Genomic DNA, 20,466 nt, shown 5'->3' with positions numbered 1-20,466 from the left:
AGGCAAGACACTAAACAATGGGGATAGATTGTAATGATACTATTTTGGGATTATTATATTTTAAGAAATATTAGATATTGATTTAGAGAGTGGTCTGAAAATCCGAAAAAATCTAAACTCATCGTCTACTATTTCTACAATACAATACTATACAACAGTAAAATGATGAGTCCTCGAAAGCTGTGAACAAGTTTGTTTCGATGGGGAAGGTACCACCGTCACACTTATTTCTAGCGTGAAGCTGTTCTTGCCTTTCGGTGGTAGGGTAGGAACTAACTGACTGCATGGTTATTTGCTACTTCAAAAATTGACAAAGAATTTTAATTTTAAAAAATCTACCCAAAAACTCCATTAGGTGTGACCTTCAGCACTAGTTGCCTACATTTTTAATGAATATTAAAAAAAATGACAAAAAGTTCAAATAACGACGTCATTTAAAAAGAAATATCGTAGTAGTTGCAAAATAGGTTTGAAGTATCTTTACTTACATTTGATTTTCCTTGTAAAAATTACCGTATCATTTATCCTTAAGTTGAAACTTGAAACTGTGAGGAAATTTATTATACGGTGGTATTTACACCGGTTAGATAAGTTGTAGTAAGTTCGTCTGATGGTAAAACCATTTTTACGTGACTGACGTGAGGAGTGTAATGTTATTCGAGCGTGTGTATCTTATTCTTTGTTATGCCTGCAGCTCAAACGGCTTGACAGATATTTCATATAAGGTTTCGTTTGATTCGTAGAACCCATTCGTAGTAGATTTCGATTGTTTTGAAGGTGGTAGAACACTTTGTGTTTTTTTTTTATAATATAAGAGTAGCAGACGAGCATGCAGTCCACCTGATGGTAAGTGGCTACTGCCGCCCATGGACATCTGTAATCAACCCCAGATAGGATTAGATATTCCTACCTGAGGTCGGCCACAGATGCGCCGCTACCCCTGAGGACTGAGCTGGAACGCCTCGGAAAAGTCTGTCTCCCTTACCACACCCTTCAAACCGTAACACATCAGCGCCTAACACTGCTATTATTAGGCAGAAATAGGTGTGGTGGTGGTTTGACTCCGGCGGCACCACCACACCTATAACCTAATAACATCTACATGATTAATATGCAGTCGCATTTTTTTTGGTTTTATAACATTTCTCTAAAATATAATCGACATATCCCGCCGGGCTAGGTGATCATGCCCTGGAGCGGCCGTGCTCTGACAGTCTCAGTTCGGAGCTTGTATATAAACAAGATGTTATGAAAACTTCGATAGCGTGATACAGAAACGTCCAGCGCCATCTGTTGACGAGTAATGGGAAGTCGCCACAAACCCGTTACTGCCCCACAACCGATCTTATACCTATTCTTAAGTTTTGTTCAAACTTTAAATATTTTCCTTCAATGTTAAAACAAGTACAGTAATTTCTAATAACAAATACAGTATTTAATGTCCGTCATAAAAACAATTAGTTATCAAACAGTTAGTTCACGAACAGTTACTTAACTATCTAAATTTAATTTAATAAATGACAATGATAATCAGTTGTAGATACGTTAAGGCTATATTGTAAGTGATTTAGATCAGGTTAATGAACATATGTGCAAATTTTAAAGAGCCCATAAGGGCGCTTTTCTTGTCACGCTTGTTTAACATTAAGCTGGTACTGTAGTAATACCAGGTAAATAGGTATTAAATTGAATTTGTTCTCGAAGAATTTACGTACACACTATCTAGTGCACTACTATACACACACACACACACACACACACACACACAATATTCAAATATTTTTTTAGGGTTCACTACCCAAATAGGGCTGCGGTAATATCCCCTGCCTGTCGTAAGAGGCGACTATAAGGGGGCTTCTGGGGTCTCGGGTGGCAAAAGTGGGAACTCGAACCGACCGGCCAGCGTCCCCGGGAAGGATTACGGTATATGTGGTCCACAAACGTCGTACGCACGAGACGATATGGCAAGCGTCAAGGACTCCGGTTGCGATCCTTTGGAGATACCGGAGCTCTCTACACGGCGCCGAGGACGGCCACTGAGGGGGGGGTTTTATTGCGGTAAGAATCTCACATAACCCTGCGTCGCTCCCACGGCACCGCGTACACTTTGAAGATTTCCCCCACGTAAAAAAGGGGTAAACCAAGAAGCTATTACAAATTTTAGATAGTCTTCTTTCAGACACAGTAACTTATATTGTATTTTTTGTATCAACATAAAAATAACAAATGAGTAATAACTCTAATATCAAATACAATGTTAAAATTCTGAGTAATTCTATACTGACTTAAACTGCTAAACAAATATAAAATGAAGAAAGCATTGTTATAAAACAAAGGAGTTAATTGTTCACATTGTTTTTGTGTTCTATAATGTACATTAAAAATGGTATTGAAAATAACCAGAAAATTAGGTCCCCAAACAATAATACCCAATGGGTAAATACGGAACACTATTACTAAGCCTCCGCTGTTTGCCTGTTTGTCTGCCTGTCTGTCCGTCATAGGGATCTTTCTCAGGAACCTTATTAGATAGAGGCTTGAAATTTTCACAGAATATGAATAATGATGGCCGCTATAACAAGAAATACTAAAAATTAAAAAAAAAATACGTGTGGCACTCGGAGACTGCCGCGGTAAAGCTATTGCATAGCATTTTTTATGCTATGAAAACGCTCAGAAGGAATTCCAGAAATACAATATATTCTTCCATAATCATCAACATTTACATTAATACATCTTTATCCACTATTTTATCATATCTCCATTATATAAGACATTGCAAATATCAGCTGACATTTCATAACTCCAAGCAAGACTGAACATTCTAAAATATAAAATAGAAAAGTATTTAATAAGTGACATAAAGTATTAACAACCAGCAATATAAATGGATCAATGCGATGTGCCTGTGACATTTGGCCGAATGTTACAGGTACATCGCATTTTCATTAATAAATGCACTTTGTTTATTCATATTTAAAACACTCTGTACACAAATTATTTGTACCATAAATCATAATGGCGTTTTGATTTTGTGCTGTCAAGTCTGTCAGTTGTAATTGTTCGTTTAAAAATAACAAACACTCTTTTACGTTATTTTATCAATACAGAATTCAACATAGCTTATGTTGATAAAACATATTATTTGGATAATATGGTAATATAATTTTGAATTGTATAATGGGAATATAAAATATACTTCACGCAATTTTAAGATTTCTGCACGGATTATAAAAAAATGTGTATTACTGCCATCTGTGTTCAAGTTGACGAATTAAGGTTATCAAATAAAATAATAAGGAATGTAAAATAATACTTTATTCAATTATATCCATATTTTTCTATTGACAGTCAACAACTCGGTTGCCTGGAGACTTGATATCCAACAGTCCTCCACCGCTATTTTCACTTACACCACCAGGGGCGCCGGCAGCATTTGGTCAAGGTGACGGCGCACCAGTATGCCATTTTCAGTTCTGACTTCATAATGGAGTCTACCTAATCTTCGGATGACGACTCCGAACTCCCATTTAACTTTTGGGTTGGTGTAACTGCGGACTTGTACCTTATCACCTTGTCCGAATTCCTGCGTTGGCGGTGCATTGTAATGTAATCTGGATAGTGGGGCGGACTTCTTAAATAAGGCATGCATATAGGTTCTTAGTGTTCTTACCTCTCTGCCGAACATTAACTGATAAGGTGATAACTCTTTTGTATTAGGTGTACGTCTCAAGCGTGCCTTGACAGTTAACAGTTTATCAAATAAACTTCCGCTCTTGCTGATATAAAAGAACATTCAGGTATTAGCCGATTATTTTCTTTTTGTACATTCAAAAATTTAAATTTTAGCTTTGTATATATTTCTTCAAATTCGTACCTGTATTTTATTTCCTCTTCTAAATTTTCTTCTTCTGTAAGCCATTCAATTTTTTCTTGAATCGTGTAGAATTTGTTCAAATTTTTTTGTAAAGAATTCAGTCGTATATTTATTTCTTCAATGTCAATTTTTTCTATTCCCGAAATGTAATTTTCGGTTCGTTTCATTAACCCACGTAATGTGGCTCGTATTTCCTTATTGTTTTTTAGTTCATTCGACATCTCGTCGCCAATATCAAATAAAATAATAAGGAATGTAAAATAATACTTTATTCAATTATATCCATATTTTGCTATTGACAGTCAACAACTCGGTTGCCTGGAGACTTGATAGTTGGATATCAAGTCTCCAGGCAACCGAGTTGTTGAAAGGTGTTACTTATTTTCGTTACGGAATTTCTCGATTCGGTCGCCGCGCTCAAAGCCCGCGATAAAAGCTATGCAATAGCTTAAAAAATCAAAATAAATGGTGGTGTGGTGGTCAAAATAAAAGCCATACACGAAACCATTATTTTGGCGTTTTTCGCTTGATCTATTGAACCGTAATAAATAGACTGTTAAAACTTTCACAAAGCATTCTCTTCTATGACTGCTTTGATAAAAAATATTAAAACAAAAAAAAATACGTGTGGCACTCGGAGACTGCCGCGGTAAAGCTATTGCATAGCATTTTTTATGCTATGAAAACGCTCAGAAGGAATTCCAGAAATACAATATATTCTTCCATAATCATCAACATTTACATTAATACATCTTTATCCACTATTTTATCATATCTCCATTATATAAGACATTGCAAATATCAGCTGACATTTCATAACTCCAAGCAAGACTGAACATTCTAAAATATAAAATAGAAAAGTATTTAATAAGTGACATAAAGTATTAACAACCAGCAATATAAATGGATCAATGCGATGTGCCTGTGACATTTGGCCGAATGTTACAGGTACATCGCATTTTCATTAATAAATGCACTTTGTTTATTCATATTTAAAACACTCTGTACACAAATTATTTGTACCATAAATCATAATGGCGTTTTGATTTTGTGCTGTCAAGTCTGTCAGTTGTAATTGTTCGTTTAAAAATAACAAACACTCTTTTACGTTATTTTATCAATACAGAATTCAACATAGCTTATGTTGATAAAACATATTATTTGGATAATATGGTAATATAATTTTGAATTGTATAATGGGAATATAAAATATACTTCACGCAATTTTAAGATTTCTGCACGGATTATAAAAAAATGTGTATTACTGCCATCTGTGTTCAAGTTGACGAATTAAGGTTATCAAATAAAATAATAAGGAATGTAAAATAATACTTTATTCAATTATATCCATATTTTTCTATTGACAGTCAACAACTCGGTTGCCTGGAGACTTGATATCCAACAGTCCTCCACCGCTATTTTCACTTACACCACCAGGGGCGCCGGCAGCATTTGGTCAAGGTGACGGCGCACCAGTATGCCATTTTCAGTTCTGACTTCATAATGGAGTCTACCTAATCTTCGGATGACGACTCCGAACTCCCATTTAACTTTTGGGTTGGTGTAACTGCGGACTTGTACCTTATCACCTTGTCCGAATTCCTGCGTTGGCGGTGCATTGTAATGTAATCTGGATAGTGGGGCGGACTTCTTAAATAAGGCATGCATATAGGTTCTTAGTGTTCTTACCTCTCTGCCGAACATTAACTGATAAGGTGATAACTCTTTTGTATTAGGTGTACGTCTCAAGCGTGCCTTGACAGTTAACAGTTTATCAAATAAACTTCCGCTCTTGCTGATATAAAAGAACATTCAGGTATTAGCCGATTATTTTCTTTTTGTACATTCAAAAATTTAAATTTTAGCTTTGTATATATTTCTTCAAATTCGTACCTGTATTTTATTTCCTCTTCTAAATTTTCTTCTTCTGTAAGCCATTCAATTTTTTCTTGAATCGTGTAGAATTTGTTCAAATTTTTTTGTAAAGAATTCAGTCGTATATTTATTTCTTCAATGTCAATTTTTTCTATTCCCGAAATGTAATTTTCGGTTCGTTTCATTAACCCACGTAATGTGGCTCGTATTTCCTTATTGTTTTTTAGTTCATTCGACATCTCGTCGCCAATATCAAATAAAATAATAAGGAATGTAAAATAATACTTTATTCAATTATATCCATATTTTGCTATTGACAGTCAACAACTCGGTTGCCTGGAGACTTGATAGTTGGATATCAAGTCTCCAGGCAACCGAGTTGTTGAAAGGTGTTACTTATTTTCGTTACGGAATTTCTCGATTCGGTCGCCGCGCTCAAAGCCCGCGATAAAAGCTATGCAATAGCTTAAAAAATCAAAATAAATGGTGGTGTGGTGGTCAAAATAAAAGCCATACACGAAACCATTATTTTGGCGTTTTTCGCTTGATCTATTGAACCGTAATAAATAGACTGTTAAAACTTTCACAAAGCATTCTCTTCTATGACTGCTTTGATAAAAAATATTAAAACAAAAAAAAATACGTGTGGCACTCGGAGACTGCCGCGGTAAAGCTATTGCATAGCATTTTTTATGCTATGAAAACGCTCAGAAGGAATTCCAGAAATACAATATATTCTTCCATAATCATCAACATTTACATTAATACATCTTTATCCACTATTTTATCATATCTCCATTATATAAGACATTGCAAATATCAGCTGACATTTCATAACTCCAAGCAAGACTGAACATTCTAAAATATAAAATAGAAAAGTATTTAATAAGTGACATAAAGTATTAACAACCAGCAATATAAATGGATCAATTTTTCATTAATAAATGCACTTTGTTTATTCATATTTAAAACACTTTGTACACAAATTATTTGTACCATAAATCATAATGGCGTTTTGATTTTGTGCTGTCAAGTCTGTCAGTTGTAATTGTACGTTTAAAAATAACAAACACTCTTTTACGTTATTTTATCAATCCAGAATTCAACATAGCTTATGTTGATAAAACATATTATTTGGATAATATGGTAATATAATTTTGAATTTTATAATGGGAATATAAAATATACTTCACGCAATTTTAAGATTTCTGCACGGATTATAAAAAAATGTGTATTACTGCCATCTGTGTTCAAGTTGACGAATTAAGGTTATCAAATAAAATAATAAGGAATATAAAATAATACTTTATTCAATTATATCCATATTTTTCTATTGACAGTCAACAACTCGGTTGCCTGGAGACTTGATATCCAACAGTCCTCCACCGCTATTTTCACTTACACCACCAGGGGCGCCGGCAGCATTTGGTCAAGGTGACGGCGCACCAGTATGCCATTTTCAGTTCTAACTTCATAATGGAGTCTACCTAATCTTCGGATGACGACTCCGAACTCCCATTTAACTCTTGGGTTGGTGTAACTGCGGACTTGTACCTTATCACCTTGTCCGAACTCCTGCGTTGGCGGTGCATTGTAATGTAATCTGGATAGTGGGGCGGATTTCTTAAATAAGGCATGCATATAGGTTCTTACCTCTCTGCCGAACATTAACTGATAAGGTGATAACTCTTTTGTATTAGGTGTACGTCTCAAGCGTGCCTTGACAGTTAACAGTTTATCAAATAAACTTCCGCTCTTGCTGATATAAAAGAACATTCAGGTATTAGCCGATTATTTTCTTTTTGTACATTCAAAAATTTAAATTTTAGCTTTGTATATATTTCTTCAAATTCGTACCTGTATTTTATTTCCTTTTCTAAATTTTCTTCTTCTGTAAGCCATTCAATTTTTTCTTGAATCGCGTAGAATTTGTTAAAATTTTCTTGTAAAGAATTCAGTCGTATATTTATTTCTTCAATGTCAATTTTTTCTATTCCCGAAATGTAATTTTCGGTTCGTTTCATTAACCCACGTAATGTGGCTCGTATTTCCTTATTGTTTTTTAGTTCATTCGACATCTCGTCGCCAATATCAAATAAAATAATAAGGAATGTAAAATAATACTTTATTCAATTATATCCATATTTTTCTATTGACAGTCAACAACTCGGTTGCCTGGAGACTTGATAGTTGGATATCAAGTCTCCAGGCAACCGAGTTGTTGAAAGGTGTTACTTATTTTCGTTACGGAATTTCTCGATTCGGTCGCCGCGCTCAAAGCCCGCGATAAAAGCTATGCAATAGCTTAAAAAATAAATGAAAATTTTACACCCTTCAGACCAGAACACACGAGCGCTTAACACTGCTGTTATTAAGCAGAAATAGCTGTGGTGGTGGTGAATCATAAAGAGTTCCCCCTTTCAAGACGTTGTGGTCGGCTATATGTATATTTTTTTATTTATGTTCATCTTTACACCCTGCTGCCTCTACGTCACGTAATCAACCCATTATTGTCGCACTGCTGGGTACGGGTCTCCTCTCAGTATGAGAAGGATTAGGTTATAGTCCACCGCGCTGGCCAAGTGCGTATTGGTAGACTTCACATACCATTGAGATTTTTTTATATAAATCTTTCAGGTATGCAGGTTTCCTCACGATGTTTTCCTTCACCGTTCTAAGCAAGTGATAATTAATTTATAATACGCACATAACTTTTAAAAATCAGAGGTCAGACCTAGGATTTGTTCCTCGGACCCCTCATTCGAGAGGCCGAGTTCCTAAACCATTGATCTATCACTGCATTTTCGCGATGCCTCTACTGATTGATAATAACTTATTATAAATACAACTGTATACCAGACTTTTTCTTAGAACAAACCGTGGCAGCTACTTATTATAATTCACATTTTTGTTTATAATATTTTTAGAATGCCAGTTAAGCAAATTTATCCTCATTCTTTCTGACGTCACCAAGTATGCCAAGTGCGAGTCCAAGTCGGTTACGGAGGTTTCCGTCCCACTATAGGGGATAACTACATGATTTATTTTCAAAATAGTTTATTATATGACGACTCGCGTGACGGTGCGATTACCACTCCTAACAGAGATACAGGTCTGACGTACAAAGGGTTCGATCTCCGGTCAGACATATATCTGACTGATGAAATGATGAATTTAGATATTTGTTCTGGGTCTGGGTATTTAGGAGGGAATCCTAGTGTGGGGCTCTGAGTGTAGAAAGCGTTAATTTATTATTTATTTATACATTTTTATATATATATATATATATATATATATATATATATATATATATATATATATATATATATATATATATATATATGAAATTTGTTGTGTGTGTTCAAGGGGACTTGGACATATAAAGATTAAACATAACTCGCAAAATGTCGGTTTCTTGTATGTAATCTTTTTTTTTTACTCTTTTTTATTTTTACCTTTTCTATTTTTAGTATTTGTTGTAAAAATAAAATTTGCCATAGTAACTATTCAGGTACAATATCAGGTACATTTCTCCTCACAAATTTTCTAGTGCATGATTACGCTTCAAGAGATAGAGCCCTGTTTTAGACGGTCAGACTGTGGGGGCTTAGGAAAAGCGTTCGGTTTTATCCCTTGGGATACAGTACCCTTACCATGAGTTTTTACGTTCTGACAAATATGACTATTTTGATTGATTTGTTTACGTATTTACCCATACAATTTCCAAGTTCTGACAAAATCCGCTAGGGGCGCTGATTTGAAATTGTTTGGGTAAATACGTAAACAAATACCAAAACAGTCATATTTGTCAAAACGTAAAAACTCATGGTAAGGGTGCTGAACCCTAATGAAACCTATAGGTAAACATTGCGGTTAGCTATAATTATAGATTAAACTTTGATACATGATGTAAGAATTGCATTTATTTAATTCTTAAGTAATAGGGAAAAGCGTCGATAAGATAAACTTGTATTATAATAACTATTATAGGTATATATTCTAGTAATCTAAGCATCCGTGAAGACGTAAGGTCATTTGATACTCTCTTAATCTGGGATCACATTCTCTTATTAATTGCTTGTAGATAGGATAAACTCTTCTTTTCTCCTTTGATAAGTAAAATAGAAAGATACTTCACTGCCTTAAAATTGAATGAAGCCTCAGCCGCTTTAAAATTGAATGAATAATTTATTGTTAGAATTCTTGACAAATAAAAAACCATTTTTAGAGAAAATTTTACGAGAAAAATTACGTATAAATGATTAAAACTACGTAATTTACGTAACAAATAAATAAGTATTTCAAACATTTTAGGGACATTTTCAAACCAGAATACAGCAGTGCTTAACATTGCTGTTATTAGGCAGAAATAGGTGTGCTAGTGGTGCCGTCGGAGTTGAACCACAGAGGGTTCTAGGTATAGTCCGCGTAAAACTGTAAAGTCGATATAAAAAAATTGTAAGCAGCTGTCTCAAGTGATCAATACCGCGTATAGTTTTTACATTGGCAGATATTAAGGCTTCACGGCGAAGTTCATTGACCTCACTCAAAAAAATATATTATGGCATAACTAGTTATGACGTGCGGGTACACCGTCTAGTTTGTCAAGATTTTTTTATTTACGATTTTATTATTTTATGTTGTAATTTATTGTTTACTTGGCTTCACTTGCGGTTAAGTTTATCTAGCCCTTGGGAATTGTACAGTAATACCTCAGACTTACGCGATTGGTGGGACCGAGGGATAATCGTATAAGTCGAATTCACGTAAGTCGGGATATCCATGTAAATAATATCGTATGGTATGATTCCGAATGTGTTGACTCCGCGCGTCAAATACGAATGCTTACTTGAATAATTGTAGGGATAGTAAGCTTATTATAATAAGTCGGGGTAGCGTAAGTCAAGGTATTACTGTACTTTTATTTGGCATACAAAGTACCGCTGACAACGTATGTACGAAATTGTATACCAGTCGGTTATGTATAATGTTTATGTGGATTCGTGTGGTTGGTTTTTTAATACTTGATAGGTTTTTTATTGTTAAATGCAATGTACTAAAATGATCCCTGTCATTCAGTTAATAAGCATGTAAGTTAATAAATAAATATACGAACAAAGGTTTTTTGAAAAACTATTTTTAAAACCAAAACAAATGCAACGCTACATACGTTATAATTAGTATCCGATCCCCCAAATTATAGGTACTAATAGTTCATTAGTAATAGCGCCTCAGCAATTTTCAAAATAACTTAAACGGACAAAAACGGTTTTATGCTGATGCATGCATGATGATTGATGGTGGAATGGAACAAAATGTTCTGAACTTACAGACATTTTATTTTATGTACATATTTATCAAAACCCTTGGTCCACTTGATAACCGGATACGCACACAATTCAAATATCGAAAAGTAGGACTTCGAAAATTGGAAATCGTAATATTACCGTCCGTACAAGAATTACTATGTATGTGTGTACGATATGAGTGACGTCATTTAACCCGACTGACCCCCCCCCCTCATGGTCTGTAACCAGACACTCAAAGAAATACCGGTATCAAAATGATCCCACGTGTTTTGGCGTCCAATATCAAATGTATCAGAATAGGTTTCATATTTTCCTTAAGCAGTGATAGCCTAGTGCTAATGCTATGGCTGATCTCAGGTAGGAATCTAATCATATCTAGGATTGATCACAGATGTCCATAGGTGGCAGTAGCCACTCGATCGGGTGGAATGCATGCTCGTCTGCTACTCTTATATTCAATGAATTAAAGATGGTTACAATGTAATGGGGGCAGTGATCAATTATTAGGTTTAATATTTATATATAAATACTTTTTGAGAAATCGGTGAAGATAAAATGAGTGCTTGGGATTCGAACGTCTAACCTTCGATTGAAAGGTCACATTTTAACCACTAGACTATAACTGCTTTGTCCCTGTAGTTCCGGGACTAGAATAGGGCTACAGTATCCCCTGCCTGTCGTAAGAAGCGACTAAAAGGGGGCTTCCGGGGTTGCGGGCTGCAAGAGTGGGAGCTCGATCCGTCCAGTAAGCGACCCGGGAAGGACGGCGGTATGTATGGTCGCACACCGTCGTAAACACTACATGGTGTGGGAGAAACGAAAACCCCCCCCCCCCCCCGGGCAGAGCCCGATCGGGGTATCGCGCTTCTGTTCAGTCGGAGATCCCGGAGTTCTCCAACAAGCGTTAAGGACGGCCACCGGGGGGGTTTTAGTGCGGTAAAAATCCCACATAACCCGGCCTCACTCCCACGTTGTTGGGTATCTTTTGAAGGGAAACCTTAAAACCCTAAAAAAAAACAGGCTACAACTGCTTATTATTTATTCTGCTGTTTGATAGTTAATTGTATGAGGCGTTATTGTATTGTATTGTATTCATTGTGTAGGATTGTTGCGAAGTAGTTTTAATCTTAACTTAATATTCTGCTGTTATCTTCACTTTACATTTTACATCATCATTTTACCTTATTAGTCAACGATAAACATTATTCTCTCTTCCTTTTACTAAGGGACTTTTTATGACGTCATTATCGAAAGGTCGAAAGTAAACTGCTTGAAAGTAATACTTAGTATGTTATTTATAGTTAATACCTACTTCCTAATAAGTACTTCCTACGGAACCGTCTTTGTATTCAGTACTCTTACCATGAGTTTTTACGTTTTAACAAATATGACTGTTTTGGTATTTGTTTACGTATTTGCCCATACAATTTCTAATCAACGCCCCTAGCGGATTGTATCAGAACGTATAGTGTCAGTAACGTAACATTAAATGTCTAAATTGACAAATGACGCTTTATGTTTTGTCTCTCTTTTTTGCGAACATGTGAGGTATACAAAAAGACTTGAGTCTACTAGGCAAACGGAACAGAATAATGAATTGAGTAAAGGTAACGTAAAATTGTGGGATGTTTTGAAAACTCATGGTAAGGGTACAGAAATCTTAAGAAATCCATATTGTGTATGTTATATGTGTTACACTTTTAGTACGTTTGTGTTTCTGCGAACATTACGCAAAAACTCCTATACTATTATATCTTCTACTAGAACTTTTTGTTTGTTTGTTTGTTTTATAGATACGTATTTTGGTGCATTCCAATAAACCGATCAGAATATATTTTAAGCATGGGACGAAGTTACGCGCTGATGTAACACATATTTTTTCGTGACACGTACTTGTGCGTGGTGATGTAACACATAATGTATTTGTCGTATTTTACCGCCTTGGGGTAAAGTGGTAAGCGTTGCTGCGTTCTGGTTTGAAGTTCTTGGAGACAACTTCTCCGAGGCATTCCACATAGAACCTAACTTAAAAACCAATGTTTTCAAATCGTAAAAAAGTATTTATATAATCATTATGAATTTCTTAACTATATGACATGAAGCAACAAAATATTAATTAAATACTGCTCTTGATACTGTCGTATTTGTAGTAAATCCCTATTTATATTTGCACATTCATTCTTATCATTACAACAAATAAGAAAAAAACACGGTTAAAATTGATAGCATCTACATAGGCGTTGAGAAGGTTTGTATATATTTTGCTGAAATACTGTCCACCTGATGGTAGGTGGCTTCTACCGCCCCTCAAGAGTGGGAGCTCAAACCGCCCGGCCAGCAACCCCGGGAGGGACGGCGGTATGTGTGGTCGCATGCCGTCGTGTACAACAGACGGTGTGGCGAGCGGCGTGCTCACCTGGACGGAGCCCGACGGGGCAACGCGCTAAGAGGACTCCGGTTGCGTTCCTCTGGAGATCCCGGAGTCCTTTACGTAGCGCCGAGGACGGCCACCGGGGGGTTTTAGTGCGGTAAGAATCCCACATAACTCTGTGTCGCTCCCACGGCACCGGGTACCTTTCGAAGGTTTCCCCCTCGAAAGCAAAAAAAAAAGGCTACTACCGCCCATTTGTAATAAACCCCAACTGTTTTTGCTTCGAAATGAACCTTTAAATATTTTAAAATCTTTAATTTCACGGCTTGTTTCATAATTAAATCCCTTATAATTTATTTCTTATCGATTTCCAATCCTATTTATAAAACATGTTACTATTTACACATTATATAAATGAAATAAATAAGTATATTTATTCGTTAACAAGTTGTTATTCGCACATTATACCAGTTAATTCATTAAATACCTATTAAAATAATATAAAACTAGTTATTGGCGTATTATTCCAACAAGTTGTTATAAATAACACGATTAAATTGATATTAAGTTAACAACGTGACGCAAACATTTATTTTCTTATTTTTTACTAAATTGATATAGCAGACTACCATATGATCAAAGCATTCATTTATTTCTTTAAAGAATTCCCAGGTATGTTTCTTAACGATGTTTTCCTTTATGTTTTGGTCTAAGATCCCTATATAAGACAACCTTCACCGAGCTGCTTAATGGATGAAACGTTTTTATATCAAATTAAATATTTCAAAAAGTACATTGGTAATGCGTTGTCTAAAAAAATTCATCTTTCGATGTCAAATATAGGTACTTACCATAGATAAGTATAGATATTTCACCGCCTTGTAATGACATTACATGACATTACACCATGACAGCCATTTAATGGCTGTCATGGTGTAATTTACGCGGAACAATGCCGACATGTGCAGTTAAGTGGGGGCAAAAACACGAAATCGAAGAAAAAGTGCGGAGAAATGTCGTTTCATTCGTAAATGCTCTAAAAACTACATTTTTTAATATTTTTCAAACACGAAAATCATCTATTTTCGTATGAATACATACGAAATACGTAAATAAATAATAATATACAGTGACAATTTCAATTGTCAAAACTGGTTATATTTTCTTGTTAGGAGTGAATCTTCACTAATCTATGGTACTTACTATGAACGTAAATGCCCTACATCTTTATCATTTCAATTTGTATCATAAATAACAACATATCTAGATAATACCTATTTGTCCTTATTAATTTGAAGGTGGTACAACCCTCTGTGTTTCAACTCCGGCGGCACCACCGCCACACATATTTCTGTCTAATAACAGCAACGTTAAGCAGTGTTTTGTTCTGCTTCGAAAGGTGTGGAAAGGAAGACATACTTTTCCGAGACATTTCAGCTTAGTATTCAGGGGTACGGGCGCATTTGTGGTCGACCTCAGATAGAAATCTAATCCAACCAGGGGTTGATTACAGATATCCATCGGCGGCAGTAGCCACTTACTATCAGGTGGAATGCATGCTCGTCGCTACTCTTATATTATATAAAAAAATAATTATAGTTTACAAACTAAGAACCATGCTAAAACCGCACAAGGGAAATCGTTAATCCTGATTCCTGACGATCCTGATGAGGTGAATGGGATAAAATTATTTAAGTCATGTATTGTCATCGTTTCTTGATGATTGTTCAAAATTATAAATTAGTCAGACCGTTCAAAGTGAGTAAAAATTTAGTTCAAAGATTCCGTTTATTAGCCATAGATTAGTAAAGATTATTCACTCCTAACAAGAAAATGTTCCCAGTCTTGAGAATTGAAATAGTTGCGTAAAAAAGTTTTGCCACGTCTCCGTGCTAAAATGTCCCTAAAATATTTGAAATAATGATTTATTTATTACGTAAATTAGTTATTTATTCGTAAATTTTCTCTAAAAATGTTTTTATTTGTCAAGGATTCAAAAAAAGAACTTACTAAAATAAGCTGTTTGTGGCTTCATTCAATTTCAAGGCGGCGAAGTATCTTTACTAATCTATGTTATTAGCTTATTTATTAGTTTATTAGCTTGACCTGTATACATACAGGTCAAGCTAATAAAAGCGTGGTAAAAACATTTAAAATCATAACTTTCCTTTTCTTCGCCATAAAAATGCATAAAGAAAGTCGCAGACTCGTCAAAAACCTAAAAAAAATTCATCAGATTCAACAAAACTGTTTGTGCATACCATTCGTCAAAAGATGATATAATATTATTTAATCTGTTCTCAAAGTAATGTCATTATTTAACACAAATATTTGTGCAACGGATTTGGAAATGTTACAAGTTTATTTGCAGTTTGCTACTGTTTATGGTGATTATTTTGATTTGATCTATTTAGATACGCATTTGTACTTACTACTGTTTTACAGATAATGAAGATGATGAAATAGTAGCACGCGTTAGTATTGTGGTTTTAAAGGTCGAAGAACCCGCCGTGGTTCTTTGATAAACCACACATGTTCTGTCTTTTAACAGAGATGTTAGTTTGAGGCTTTTAGTCACAGACACTAAGCTAGATATGGATTGTACTAGGTAAATTTGGAAGCAGTGATAGCCTGAAGCAGTGAGAGCCTAGGGGTGAAGCAGTTATAGCCTAGTGGTTAAGAAACGCGGCCGAGGAGTCGATCGAGGAGTCAGATGTTCAAATCCCAGGCATGCACCTCTGATTTTCAAATTTATGTGCATATTAGAAATTAATTATCACTTGCTTAAACGGTGAAGGAAAACATCGTGAGGAAACCTGCATACCCGAGAGATTTATAAAAAAATCTTAAAGGTATGTGAAGTCTACCAATCCGCACTTGACCAGCGCGGTAGACTATGGCCTAATCCTTCTCGTTCTGAGAGGAGACCCATACCCAGCAGTGGGACTGTAATGGGTTGATGATGAGGTAAATTTGGGACTAGGTATGTTCCTAATATTTAAACTACGTGACCCAAAAACCTGTTCCACCTAGTCCTATAAAGTCTCATTACTCACTAGTAATAATGAATTGTAAACTTTCTTTCATACTTTATACAGGCTTAGGACTGTTAACGTTAGATTAATCGAAATAGTAGTTTGATTTATCATTAAAGGTTTACTCTGTTATTATAGAAATAGTGTTAGCACCTCCGGAGATGAACTTTAAAGGATTTCATCATATTAAAACAGCGGACAAAAAAAACATAGTGAGAGCCTAGTAGTTCAAACTCGGACTCTCAATCAGGGTTCCAAGGTTTGATCCAAGACACACCTTTCAATCCAATTATCATTTGCAATAACGATGAAGGAAACCCTTTTCTTTAGACAAAAATCTCAAGTGTGTGAAATCTACTAATTCGCACTTGGCCAGCGCGGTGGAGACTGGCCTAACATACTCACTCTGAGAAGAGACCAGGGGACCTACCACCATCTTTTAAAAACCATCATAGTTCCGGAAAGTTTTATTTCAATATTGCATTAACATTATTTTGTTTCTTACCACGACCCCCTTAAAACATTATTTTCAATGTATGATTAAAATAATATTGTTTTAAGAGATGTTAGCTCCCCAGTGCTCAGTTGCTTTTCACACACCAGCGCACTTCTGGGCACTCACCTGTAGCTACTTTCTTCACGAAGTTTATCTTTACCGTTATAACAAATGACATTTAATTTCTAATACGTACCTTTTACCAGGGAATATTTTAAGAGGAAGATCATTCCACATTCTGCGATGATGAATCAGTCAGTTAGAACATGTCCTTATATAAGTACAAACTTATAAAAGATTTTAGTGTAATATTTAAATGATGAAATGACGCGAATACAATCATAATATATGGAAATATTGTACTAAATAGGTAAGTATTACAACAGTTTGCAGCATTGCACATTTTTGCAATTCGAAACCTATGTTGACTTAACATTCTAGTAACTTAAAAATAAGTAATTCAAATCTTATACAAACGAAATATTAAATGCTTTAGTCAGTGTGTAGTGTAACTACTAATTGTATAAATCTATAAATTTAAATATCAATTCATTGTAATAGTATATAAATAACAAAATAATTTCAACACGTAAATAACATAAAATTGTATAAGTCATATAACTCATTAACTGTATAAGATAAATCATGTATGTACGCCGGACAAACTGTCCCAATTTTATATATGTAATTTCGCCGCTCTCTGCTCGTTGCGCAGCTCTCGTGCGCAGGTCTGAATGAGCGGCGCGAACGCCATTTGCAATACGATTGAATGTAAAAGAAACAGTTCTCCGTTGGCGCCAATTTGGTAAGCACACATCGCTCCCTAAAGTGGTGACCCCTCGATACTCCATAAAGTTAAAAGTATAGTGAACAGTGTTAGTAATGGCGGAAAAAGACAATAAGATCGGCGGCGGTGAAATCAATCGTGTGGGAGTGCGTATGCCTCCATTTTACCCTGACAAACCGGGGTTATGGTTCGCGCAGTTGGAGAGTCAATTCGTATTGGCGAACATAACGGTCGACTCAACAAAGTACCATCATGCTATGGGCCAACTCGATCCCATTTACGCGTCCGAGGTGGAGGACATAATTACTGCCCCGAGTGCACCAGATAAGTATGAGCGCCTGAAAGCGGAACTCATTAAACGGCTGTCGGCTTCGAGAGAGAAGAAAGTCAAGCAACTTCTCACTGACGAAGAACTGGGTGATAGAAAGCCGTCACAATTTCTTCGTCACTTAAAGCACCTAGCCGGACCAGGTGTCCCCGAAGAATTTTTGAGGACCATATGGACCAGCAGACTCCCGAGCAGTACGCAGAGCATCATAGCGTCCCAGGCTAATACGAGTTTAGACGAGGTGGCTGAATTAGCCGATAGGATCCACGACATAGTAACGCCGAGCCCGCAGGTAGCAGCAGCATCTACAATAGCACCAAGTGGATCGTGTAACATGTCGAATGAAATTGCAGAATTATCTCGCCAAGTGCAAATGTTGACCTCGAAAGTCGATCGGATGTCCCGGCAAAAGAGCAGGTCTAATGTACCTAACCGATCCCGCGCTCGATCGACACAGCGATCGCAGTCGAACTACCGGAAATTCCCGACGTGCTGGTTCCATCATAAGTTCGGGAATAAAGCAAATCAGTGTGTCAAGCCATGTGATTTTTCGGTAAACGACGGGGGCAGTCGATAATGGTGACCGACGGCTGCCCAAAGACCGGTCGCCTATTTGTAACCGACAAACGAACAAAAATACAATTTTTAGTGGACACCGGAAGTGACTTGTGCGTTTTTCCAAAAACAATATTAAAGGAACGTCGTAATAAAAGTGACCTTGTGTTGAGTGCCGCAAACGGTTCCGCAATAAATACCTACGGCGATGTAAATTTCGTGTTAAACCTAGGTTTACGCCGCGACTATGTCTGGCGATTTATTGTTGCAGACGTATCAAAGGCGATTATAGGTGTAGATTTTTTATCGCATTACAACTTAATTGTTGATATTAGGAACCAACGTTTAATCGACGGCAGCACAACACTTTCGACCCCGGGTTTGCTCGCGCGGAAATTGGACCATGTGACATCAATTAAGGTAATATCTGGAAATTCTGTATATCATAACATACTCGACCAATACACAGAAATTACACGCCCACATGGCATTCACCGTACACCTACTCATAACACAGTCCATCATATTCGCACAACACCTGGGCCGCCGGTATCTTGCACACCCCGTAGACTCGCGCCGGATAAGTTAAAAATTGCGAAAGCCGAGTTTGATACAATGTTGCAGAGTGGTTTATGTCGTCCATCTGAGTCACCTTGGGCATCACCGCTGCACTTGGCTCCGAAGAAGAATGACGGATGGCGCCCGTGTGGCGACTACCGTATGCTCAATTCTCGGACCATCCCGGATAAGTACCCCATCCGACATATACAAGACTTCACTCATAGCTTGTCTGGCTGTACCGTATTCTCTACAATTGACCTGGTGAAGGCTTATCACCAAATACCCCTCAACCCAGACGATATAGCAAAAACCGCCATTACAACGCCGTTCGGTCTTTACGAATTCCCTTACATGACGTTTGGGCTTCGTAATGCCGGACAGACGTTCCAGCGCTTTGTTGACGAAATGTTGAGGGGGTTAGATTTTACGTACGCGTACTTGGACGATTTTTTAATATTTTCCAAAGATCAAAAGACGCACGAGCAGCATTTACATCAGCTGTTCGCCAGATTGAGAGAGTACGGTATGGTCATAAATACCTCGAAATGTGTGTTTGGAGTTCCCGAGATTACTTTTCTAGGCTACCGTATTTCAGCCGAGGGTACAAAGCCGTTGCCTTCCAAAGTCGAGGCCATTCAGAATTTTCCGGTGCCTAAGACTGTAAAGGAGTTACGCCGATTTTTAGGAATGTTGAACTTTTACCGAAGGTTTATTCCTGGTGCTGCTGAACATCAATCGCTCTTAAACAATCTGTTGACCGGCTCCGTCAAAGGTTCGCACCCAGTGAATTTTACAGACGAAGAGATGCGAGCATTTAAGCGCTGTAAAGACAGTCTCTGCGAGGCAACGCTATTAGCTCACCCAAACTGCGAGGCAAGAATGGCCTTGGTAACTGACGCTTCAGATAAGGCCATAGGAGCAGTCCTACAGCAGATGGCAGGGAATTCTTGGCAGCCCCTTGCTTTCTTTTCAAGGAAATTAAGCCCAGCACAGGTTAAGTATTCCCCTTACGACCGCGAACTCCTCGCAATCTACGAAAGCATCAAACACTTTCGACACATGTTAGAGGCTCGTGACTTTACGGTTTACACCGATCACAAGCCCCTAACATTTGCCTTTCATACCCGAAAGGAAAATTGCTCTCCCAGACAGTTCCGACATCTAGACCTGATAGCCCAGTTTACCACTGATATCAGACACATATCTGGGAAAGACAATGTCGTAGCAGACACTCTCTCACGCATCGAAGAAATTATACAACCGGTAAGCGCT

The 20,466-nt window shown here is 36.8% G+C and overlaps 1 protein-coding gene across 1 annotated transcript; it reads left to right on the top strand.

Moving 5' to 3' along the window:
* Nucleotides 1-17,468: 17,468 nt before the first annotated feature.
* Nucleotides 17,469-19,390, top strand: LOC140756447 (uncharacterized). Its single transcript, XM_073091959.1, has one exon. The coding sequence runs from the start codon at nt 17,846-17,848 to the stop codon at nt 18,653-18,655; it is 810 nt and encodes a 269-aa protein (XP_072948060.1). The 5' UTR covers nt 17,469-17,845; the 3' UTR covers nt 18,656-19,390.
* Nucleotides 19,391-20,466: the final 1,076 nt, after the last annotated feature.

This window comes from Epargyreus clarus, unplaced genomic scaffold, assembly GCF_041222505.1.
Source record: "Epargyreus clarus isolate Ecla_fem2 unplaced genomic scaffold, WU_Ecla_fem_2.2 ptg000035l, whole genome shotgun sequence".
NCBI classification, from domain to species: domain Eukaryota; kingdom Metazoa; phylum Arthropoda; class Insecta; order Lepidoptera; family Hesperiidae; genus Epargyreus; species Epargyreus clarus.
The sequence above is the reverse complement of the archived record's forward strand: the minus strand, read 5'-3'. Positions and strand labels throughout refer to the sequence as shown.

Excerpts from the sequence above, each read along its gene's own strand:
- LOC140756447 (XM_073091959.1), top strand. The coding sequence starts at position 17,846 with ATGGCGGAAAAAGACAATAAGATCGGCGGCGGTGAAATCAATCGTGTG.